The 10,350-nt window shown below is 58.9% G+C and overlaps 1 protein-coding gene across 2 annotated transcripts in view; it reads left to right on the top strand.

Moving 5' to 3' along the window:
* The window catches only part of TMPRSS6 (transmembrane protease, serine 6), a 35,513-nt gene that overhangs the window by 14,645 nt on the left and 10,518 nt on the right, over positions 1–10,350 (top strand). For both annotated transcript variants that reach the window (XM_008056509.1, XM_021711585.1), the window contains exons 7-9: positions 1,636–1,772; positions 3,060–3,172; positions 3,479–3,588. In XM_008056509.1, the coding sequence (XP_008054700.1) occupies positions 1,636–1,772; positions 3,060–3,172; positions 3,479–3,588 (360 nt within the window). The remainder of the gene's footprint in view (positions 1–1,635; positions 1,773–3,059; positions 3,173–3,478; positions 3,589–10,350) is intronic.

The following is a 10,350-nucleotide window of genomic DNA, read 5'->3' as shown; positions in this document are numbered from 1 at the left end:
GGAGGGCTCTGGGAAACACCAAGACACCATCTGACTTCCAGGTCCTGGAGGGTGGAGATGCCTGGGCTTCCCTGAGGCTTCTCCAAGGCAGAGCCTGCTGCTGGGGGAGGTGGCCTGGCTCACCTTGGCTCTGGGTGTCACTCATCTTGGACCCTTGCAGAAGGTCTAAAATGACCCATCAGATGAGATGAGGGCCTCCAACTTGCACCCCGGAGCCATGTTGGGGAGGGGAGTGAGGGGCGACTTTGGTGGGGGTGGGAAGATGGAGCAGGTGAGACCCTTGCCCAACTTGCGGCTTATTTCTATGTGTTCCGTGTGTTATTTACAACAACGACTCAGCTGCAGAGTAAATAAAACAAAAGCCCTGACAATAAACACTGAAGCCTCCAGTAAAGGTGACCCCTGGGTCCCTCTTAGTCCTGGGAGATATGAGCTGGTGAGGCTGAGGGGATATCCCCTGGGATATCTCCCACTTCCTGGGATATAGGAGCTGGTGAGGCTGAGGGGACATGGCTGCATGGGAGGCGGGGGCACCGACAGGTGGGGGAGACTTGGGACCTCAGTGGCAAGCAGAACAGGCCGGTGAGGGCAAGGGCAGGAGGAAGGAGTGAGGGACTGAGGAGCGGTGAATACTGGAGGCCACCTCCCTACCCTGGCAAGAGCTGGAGGCCAGGGAAACGCCCCACGCCTGGACCTTTCTTGGGAGATGGGATTATTTGCGCCCTCAGGCTGCAGGGCTGAGGGGGGGTCACATGGGCAACTTTGAGGCTGTTTGAAGGATCCCAGGTTCTCACTGGCCAAGATGCCGTAAATTCCTCCAGTAATGTCCACTCCCTCCTGACAAGTCCTGGGGCCGACACACTCTGGGTGTGCCATAAATGTCGGGGTGCCCACTTAGGGGAGGCAGGGCTGGTAACTTATGCAGGTTGGTCCATCAGATCAGCGAGGACTCCAGAGAGTTCTGTCAGAGGCAATGGAAGTTTGCTAAGAGGGAGAGGGAAGCTGGGGCACCCTTGGCGGTGATGGGCAGACCAGGGCACCTGCACATATAGGCCTACCTCTGCCTCTGCCCTGCATCAGTTGCCCATCTGGGAACCAAACAGATGGTGTTGGAAGAGTCTTTTCAGGGCTGACATTCTAGACTTCTAAGATCCTAGGTTTCCACTACTTTTCTGAGCCTCCCAGGCCCCATGCTCTGGATGGATTCCTGGGGTACTCTTGGGGCCATCAACCCACACTTTCCTCTTCCCCATCCCAGCTTCAAACAAGGCCAGGGGCAGCATCCCTGTAGGTCCCATCTAGTCTCCCTGCCAGGGGTGCTCAGTGGTCCCTGGTGATTCTGAGGGCATGTGTGGGGGGGTAGGTGCTGGAGGACCAGAGCCAGTCACAGTCATCAAATTGTAGGCTCTAGAAGTCTGGGGAAACCTGGTTTCTTCCACCTGAGGAACTGGCCCTTGGAAGGCCTCCTGTCAGTCTCTTGGGGCCAGGGAGGGGCAGACACTTGCCCGTGGACACACAGCAGATGGAGAGCAGACCCAGGACTAGAGGTAGACTCCTGCCCACCCTCCTCGGTCTCTCCAGCAGCTGCCCGCCACCCCCCCTGCCGCTGGTCCTTGCCACCCTCTGTTTCATCAGGGTCTACGGCTGCAGCCGCCAGGAACCTGTGGTGGAGGTCCTGGCGTCAGGCGCCATCATGGCAGTGGTCTGGAAGAAGGGTCTGCACAGCTACTATGACCCCTTCACGCTCTCCGTGCAGTCCGTGGCCTTCCAGGGTGAGGCATCGGGGTCCCTGGGCCTGGGGAGGGGCGGTGGCAGAAATCCAGGACCCTGCCCCAGTGCACTCTTCCTCTGTTTGGCCCTAGGTGGGGATGGAATGGGGAGAGGGAAGGTTCTGGAAACTCCTCTGCTGTCCACCCCTGTCCCGCCCCATTCTCACTTCAGGTCCCATCTTCTCCTGACCCTGTCTCCGGCCTCTGGTCTCCCTCCCTGGTCTCTCCCTAAACTCTCACTCTCTGTCCCTCCCACCCCTTTCTGGTTTCCTCTTTGGGGTTTACTGCCCACTCTCCCTCCCTCCTCTGGTTCTCTCCCCCACCCTGGGCTTGCGTCTCCTCCCCGTGGCCTCTCCCCGCCCGTGTCCCTCTATACCCACCATGCGTGGGCCGCAGGCCCAGGGATGCCTCAGGTCAGCCCGGACACTCCTCTCACAGCCAAGGGCTCGGGAAGAGCCCTCTCAGCCCTGCAAGGCCACAGCCTGACCTGGCCCACGGCTCCCCACAGCTGCCCCCACCCCCTGCCGCTCTGGATCTCCCCTCCCCCTTTCCCACTGGATGGCTGTCCAGGCCGCCAGCCTCCCTGCAGGAGGATCAAACCCTGCGGCTTCCAGAACTGGGAGGGAGATGGCGGGAGACCGTAAGGCCACATGGTGCTTACAGCTGCTCGGCCGCCTCTTCCCCGACTGCTCTTCCCACTCAGGGACCCCTCCCTCTCCTGGGCAGCGATGAGGTCCCCGCTGGCCTGGTGGGGAGGCCGAGGCCTATGGAGCCAGCTCTGCTCTCCTGGGAGTCTCTGACAGGCAGGAGGGTGGGGGGCGCCAGGGCGCTTAGGGACCCCGGCCCCATGGAGGGATAACCTCTCGGCCCGCTCCTCCCGCTGTGTGGCCTCTCCTCTCTCTGCACCTCATCTGTGAAAAGGGGAGTAATCCTCTCTCCCTGGCCGCCACGCGGTGAGGTGTGCTCCGTGGTGAACACACGCCACAAACTGTGGAGTGCTGTCCCACTCACGTCAGTAGCTGCCATTTACCGAGCACTTACTGTGTGCCAGGCCGTTTGACTGTTTCATGCCGACTTGATCCATTCAACCGCCCGATGAGGCGTGCCCGTCTGGGAACCATTTTACAGATGAGGAAACTGAGGCTCAGGTTCACACAGTCACACTCAACCACGAGGTCTTACTGGTAGTGGTGGCAGGGTTGGTGGGGTCCCAAACTGCCCTTGCCTGACGGGAGGTGCAGCTGAGAAGGGGCCGAGGGGCCCCCGTGTGATGACTGCTCACCGGCCCAGCCTGCCAGGTGAACCTGACTCTGGAGGGACGGCTGGACTCACAGGGTGTCCTCAGCACCCCCTACTTCCCCAGCTACTACTCGCCCAGCACCCACTGCTCCTGGCACCTCACGGTGAGCACCCCTGCCTGCTGCCCTCCATCCCAAGCAGCCCCTGGACTCCAGGGATGCCAGGTGGGAGGGGGTGGTGTCTGCCTCTGCTGAAGGTCCACAGGCTGAGCTCTGGGTACAGATCCTGCCAGGCGGGTAGTGGGTGCGGCCAAGGTCTTTCTCTGTTGGTCACAGCTGTGCCTGTGTGTGGAGTGACTGACAGACTCCCAGCCAGGTTACGTGCTGCCTTCTCTCTCTGCTGTCCGTGGAAGTGGGTCCCTCCCCCTGGCCACGCCCCACAGCCAACTGGCGACCGCTCTTTCCTCCCAGGTGCCCTCCTTGGACTACGGCTTGGCCCTCTGGTTTGACGCCTACGCACTTCGGAGGCAGAAGTACGACTTGCCATGTACCCAGGGCCAGTGGACAATCCAGAACAGGAGGTACCCGCCCAGGGGCCCCTGCCCTCCTGCCTCCCCCCACAGGTGGCATCTTGGGAGCCCAAGTCCCGGACCTCAGAGGGCAGCACAAGGAGCTAGGAGCAGCCGGGGCAGGTGTCAGGCCTGTTGGCCTTGGCCCCATCCTGGCCCCCGCCTCAGCTGCAGCCTCCCCTCCGGCTCCCCCAAAGGTCTCAGACATGTGTTTGGTCATCAGACACCTAGGATGTTGATGCTAGCCAGAGCAGAACAGTGTCTTTCCTGGGGTGCTGTACCCCCTGCTGGCACCCCGAATCCTTAGATGACTCATGGGTGCACGAATGCTGTCCCCTAAGCCCACACGGATATTATCGATCAAAGGCTCCTCTGTCTGACCCTGGCTCCTGGCTGCACAGGAGCACATGTGTGCAGGGGAATGTGAAATCGAGGATCCCTGGATGCCCGCATCCTGCAGGGCACCCGCCCTGTTCCCCGCTCCTACCCTTAGCCCCTCTGGTAACTGAGTTTCTGACAAAGCAGCGAGTCCCTCTAAGGAGGTGGGCAGGAGACAGTGGGGTCAGGTCAGGCGAAGTGAGGAGCCATCACCAGGGTCAGCCGTGGCTGGGGCCTGGCCAGAAGGATGGAGACTGGGCAGTTCCCGCTAGCTCTACCCACCTGGAGGCCGCGGGTGGTGCTGACAGCTTTGAAGGACTGGATTGAGCAGGGAGGCGGGACACAGGGAGTACAGACATGTCTCTCTCTGTGGGGAGAGGAGAGCTAGGAGACGCAGGGAAGAGGGCACGCAAGATGGGAGAGACACCATGTCTAAATGTCACGAGGAACATTGCAGCCTCGCAGAGGGAGGGAAGGAGGCCCAGGTGTGGGTGGGGCTGCTTAGTGGAAGGGTGGAGGAGGTAAGGAGCGGGGGCAGGAAGCAGGAGGCCCTCCCTTGCGCCATTGTCAGGAGCAGAGGTTTGGGAAGAGAGGACGGGGTTGAAGTAGCTGTGGTAGGGGGGGGAGACCCTTGCACCCGGAGACTAGGGTGAGAGGGCCATCTTGCCAGGGACAGGAGAGGGGAGACCTAAGAGCTTCAAGGTCTCTGCCTGCCCTCTCAGCCCTGGATGCCGCGGGCTACAGGCTGAGTTTAGTGCGCAGATGCAAGCGCCCAAGGTTCCAATTTGGAAGACACCAACACTGGAGGGTGCTGGGACCCAGCATTCCTGGATTCAGGGGGGGTGTTCCCACTTGTCACTGCTTCTCCTTTGCTTGTTGGCCAATCCTATTTAAAAGGAGTATCCAGACAAAGGGTGACGGGGACTGGCCATGCTTGTTTGACTCTGTCTTCTCAGGTGCTGTGCAATTTTTTAGGGACTGACTTAAAAGGAAAAGCAAGAAATGCCCATGGTATGACTTAGGGCTGTGTGGTTGGGAGTGACATGTTGGTGGTGTGACTACAGGTCTCTTCTGTTGGAAGTGACATGGTGGTGGTATGATGACATGCTGGTAGTATGACCTCAGGCCTCTGATTTAGGGGTGACATATTGGTGGTATGGCTTCATGTCTCTGATTTAAGGGTCACATGCTGGTGGTATAACCTCAGGTCTGATTTAGGGGTGACCTGCTGGTGGTATGACTTCAGGTCTCTGATTTAGAGGTGACATGCTGGTGGTGTAGCCGCAGATCTGATTTAGGGGTGACATGCTGGTGGTATGACTTTAGATCTGTACCGTTGGGGGTGATATGCTGTTGGTGTGACTTCATGTCTCTGATTTAGGGGTGACATGTCTGTGGTGTGATATCAGGTGTGTGCTTTTGGGGTGACAAGGTGGTGCGACATCAGGTCTGTGGTGTTTGAAGAACAGAGTGCATCTTCCAGCACAGTGGGGCCTTTCTGGGCATGGCTGCCCTGACCCCTCAAGAGCCCTCTAGGGTCCCCTCATTACCTGCCTGGACTGAGGACGGCTGGGTTATCCCTCCACGTCAGGGGCCCACTGGGTGACCCTGATTCACAGTTCCACAGATGACAATAATATGTTTTCCTGTCTCCTTCCCTACCCCAGAGCTGAATTTGATAACTCAGGGGGGCCCAGAAAGGAGAACTGACCATCTTGGGTGTGGCCCGCCCTCCCTGACCCCCACCTCCATGGTGATTCAGTGTCCCCGAGGCCAGGTCCCAGCATCCAGGGCCCAGCAGCCCAGAACTAGGGGCTCAGCGGCTCGGAACAAGGAGTTCAGCACGGGCGCTCAGTGCATCGGCCCAACAACCTGTGTGGTCAACGGCATCCTTCCCGTTTCCCAGAGGAGGAAATTGAGGCTTAGCGGGACTAGGTGGCACACAGATGAGGCCACAGTCAGGGCCTCTCCCATAGCCATCACCAGCCACAAACAGCAAGATTCAGGATGGTTCAGCCCATTCTCCCCACAGGAGGGCCCTGGCCCTCTCTCCCCAATGCAACCGGCAGGGGTCGGGCATGGCTCTGGGCACTGGGGAGCTGGGGACATCCTGAGTGTTCCTTGGGTGATGACAGAGGGTGTTTTAAACATGGAGCGTGGATGAAGAGAGTCTTAGTCAAAAGGAAGATATCGTGACAGCAGGCACTAAGGGAGATTCCAGTGGGGTAAGAGGGGAGGCCTCCCCGTGTCTCTAAGCACCCCTGAATGTGGGGCTGAACTGCTGATAGTGCCCAGCCCTCTCCCACTGTACAGGTGGGGAAACTGAAGCCTTGTCTTTTCTGCCTTTCAGTGGTGGGGATGGACTTCAGGGTGCAGCCAAGGGTGGGGAGGGTGAGGCTTGACGGGACCCGGCGTTCGCCTCCCCTCTCTCCTTCCAAGTCTGCCCCGACTTCACGGGGTTGGGAAGGGGCTCAGAGGGTCTGGGTCTGGTTCTCTGTGAACACGGGGTCCCGGCCAGCCAGGGCTCCACTGCTTGCTAATTCACCCGCCAGGAAGGTGTTGGCTCCCTAACATGCTGTGTCTATGAACTCTAATGAGATGCCATTCCCAGTCAGGCTGGGCAGTGGGGAGAGCCTAAGTGTTGGAGCCACACAGAGCAGGGTTCAAAACCTAGCTCATCTACTTCCTCCTTGGTGAGGACTTGCCCCTCCCAGCCTCAGGTAGCTCACCTGAGAAATGCGCATGAGAGTCCCAATGAAGACTCAGTGGGATGACAAGTGGAGAGCCCTGGCACACGTGGGCCTAGGCTCTCATATGGTGCTGGGTGGTCACAGCTGAGGGGTCTCCTTGAGCCTCAACTACTAGCGAGAAAGCAGGTGCTTACGCTGCTTTCATTGACCAAAGAGGGCCAAGGCACAGAGAGGTCAAGCAGTTTGCAAGCCACCCAGCTTGTCGAGCCAGAGTTGCACCCAGGCGGCCTGATCAGAGAGTGTGTGTGCACATACATGTGTCTGCATGCGTGCGTCCTCGCACGTATGTGCATGTGTGTGGGTACTCCCACTCAGATGGATCCTTCCCCCAGAGCCTCTGAGCGGCCACACCTGCTGTTCCCTCCCTGAGCCGAGGCATTCCTACCCAGCCTACTGGCATCCCGGTGGGAGAATCCACAGCTTCTCTGGCAGTCCCGTCAGTTCCAAGTGCAGCCTGGGAAGCCCCAGCCCTAAGGATCCGAGGTCCTCAGGGGAGACTCACGTCCCCAAGGCTCCCGCCCATGCCTGGGTGTGAACGGGAGGCAGGGTGGCCTCTGCACACTAAGCCCTGGGCCAACCTTTCTTCCAGTTATCATCACTTTTGATAAAGATCATCCCAAGCAGATGCCGGGAAATTCTGCGAATGTTCATTTGTTGGAAATCTGCTTGTGTGGGTGGAAAGCCACCAGAGATCAGGGACGAGGAGCTTTTGGGGTGTGGGGTTTTAGTGAGGCACCGTCCTTTGGCCCAGAATGGCCATTGGTGGGGAGGAGCAGCGGGTGAGACAGGGGAGAGGGTGCCTTAGTCCCCAGGTTCCTGCATAAGGCAGGCAGCTCCTCCACCTCCCTGCTTCCTTCCCAGCTTCCCCAGTCCCACTTGCCCCTGGTTGAGCCTCACCCTTGAGTGGCGTGGGTGGTGGAGGGACTTGACCTCAGGAGGTCTTGCCACGGCTGCTCAGTTTCGCAGAAACCACCCTCATCAGACGCCACTGCGGCCTGGGCTTCCCCCTTTCCAGGAACCTGCCTCCTGCTTCCTCTTCTGTGATGTCATTTCTCTTGTGCTCTGCCCAACCATTTCCACTCACTCCCGGACAGCGGGAACAGGTGGAACTGCGGGCTCCTTGGCCATGGGAACCCCCTCTGGCCTGGCCTGGCCCTGTCCTCGGAGCCCTGATGGCGTGCACTGCCCTCAGCCACAGATGCTCACTGGGTCCTGCCACGAGGCCGACCTGAGCTGGGCTAGCCACACAGAAGGGGGGCTCTAGCCGCAGCCCTAGATGCGCTCACGGCCTGATGATGTCAGCAACACGCTGTCAGAGAAGTCATTTTCTTTTTTTCTTTTTTTTTTTTTTTGAGTTGGAGTGTCACTCTGTCGCCCAGACTGGAGTGCAGCGGCATGCTCCCGGCCATCACAGCCTTGCCCTGCTGGGCTCCGGTGATCCTTCTGCCTCAGCTTTCCAAGCAGCTGGAACTACAGATGCACATCACCACACCTGGATAATTTTTTGATTTATTGTAGAGACAAGGTGTCACCAAGTTGTCCAGGCTGGTCTCCAACCCGTGGGCTCAGGCAATCCCCTCGTCTCAGCCTCCCAAAGTGCTGGGATTACAGGCTGAGCCACCGAGCCCGCCCGAGAAGTCATTTTCCTATGCATGCCCTAAAAACCCTACAAGGGAGACAGGCTCGCCCCGGCTTATAGACGTGAAGATAAGCTTGCTGAAGGTGAGCCACGTGACCAAGGCCACACAGTGGGTACATGTGGCAAAGTTGGGCTGCAAAGTTGACTCTGCAGCCCCAGATCCAGTGCTCCAGCCACCACGTCGGGGCAGCCTCCCCTGACCTCCTTCCGGGCTAACTTGTCCTTGGGAAAGGGCATGCGGGGGTGTGCCCATCAGTCCTTCCATCCCCCGCCCATATGCCCTCCCTTCCTTTGTTCCACCCACCTTCCGTCCACTCACACATCCATCCTTCATCCGCCCATTCCACACTTCTCGAATTCCTACAGGTGGACTTGCTGATAAGCAGGGAGGCGGACAGGGTCCCTGCTTCCCACTGGGTGAGGCCAGAAGGAGCCATCCCCCAAGTCCAGGGAGGTGAGAAAGTGAGGCGGGCCACACGTGCAGGCCTGGGTCCCCAGACACTCAGCACTTTGTAGCTGAGACAAGTGGGTGGGCATCGTGGCCGTCAGAGGAGCACTTGGTGAATGGGAGGAGTTGGAGAGCCAGAGGGTGTGCGCCCTCCCCCAAAGCCTCTGCAGCAGAAACCAGAAGCTCTGATGGGCCAAGGGGCCAGGCCAGGGAGAAGTGTTGAGAGGTGGCTACATGTGAAGCGTGCAAGGAGAGGAATGCCCGGGGAGGAGGGTTGAAAGCAGGAGGGGAGGAAGAGGGCCCAGGAGAGGAGGGCGAGGGGAGGAGGGAGGGGAGTGAGGCCAAGGAGAGGAGGGCCAAGGGAGGAGGACTGCGCACATCCTGCCTAGGTAGTTCCAGCCTGTGCTTCCAGGAACTCTGATTCTTCAGGAGGAGCCAGACTCTGGATTAACGTAATTCAACATAATTTTTTAACACTGCACAGACAAAACAGACGGTCCTGGAGTTGATGACTCAGGTTGCAGCGCTGCCTTGAATCCTTGTCTGGCCGGCTAGGGAGAGGTTTGCCCAGGACTCCACTGCCTGTGCCCCGGCCCCTGGGCCTCCAGAGTGAGGCCAACGCTGCCCGGGCCACACAGCTTCCCCGGGTACGAGGGTGAGCCTAGGGGAAGGTGGCCAGCACGCCGATTCTGGGATTCTTCCCAGAGCCAACAGAGGCCATCCTGCTGCCGGGCGCTGGTGCTCAGAGCCCAGTCCTGTTTGGGGAGACCACGTGGCCCTCCACACCGTTTCTTCTAGGTTGAAATGTCCCCTCCGCCGCACCCCCCCACCCCTGTCCCTCCACGATCTCCCAGTGACTGTATGGGAAATCACCAAGGCCCCCATAGCTTCCATGTGTCGGGGGTGTGTTTGCCTCCTTACTCCCCCTGCCCAGTACTTCTCAGCCCCTGGCTCCTCTGACCACTTCTTGGGGCCTTTCTTGGAGGAAAACAATCCAAGATTACTTTAAAAACAGTAAAACCCAGGTTTGCTCAGTTTCCAGGGAACCAGAAGGGCCAGGCTTGCTCGGGGGCGCCCCCTGGTGGCACCTCGTCTCCACCTGGGCTGGGCAGTGGTTCTCAATGCGTCGATCTCTAATAATTCCACTGCAGCATTCCACGAATGTTAGTTATGCTCACCAAAACGAAAACATTTAGTGACAATAGTACTGCCATTTTACATTTTTGTAAATTTATTGAGTATGTGGCTTAATAGACTACAAGGGACCCTCACATCTCAGCGCTCAGTCATGGTGTCACACATGCGCAGTCTCTGGGAAACCCCACAGGAACCTTAGGAGACGACGAGGGCCACGGAGGCAAGTGACACCTGAGTGTCATCCTGAAAATGACTTTTGGGCCGGGCTCGGTGGCTCAGCCTGTAATCCCGCGCTTTGGGAAGCTGAGGTGCGTGAATTGCCCGAGTCCACGGGTTCGAGGCCCGCCTGGGCAACTTGGCGGGACCTCATCTCTACAATAAATCAAAAAAATTAGCCAGGCGTGGTAGTGCACGCCTGTAGT

This window comes from Carlito syrichta, unplaced genomic scaffold (genome assembly GCF_000164805.1).
Source record: "Carlito syrichta isolate Samal-C Ts95f unplaced genomic scaffold, Tarsius_syrichta-2.0.1 Scaffold84685, whole genome shotgun sequence".
In the NCBI taxonomy this organism is placed as follows: Eukaryota; Metazoa; Chordata; class Mammalia; order Primates; family Tarsiidae; genus Carlito; species Carlito syrichta.
The sequence above is the reverse complement of the archived record's forward strand: the minus strand, read 5'-3'. Positions and strand labels throughout refer to the sequence as shown.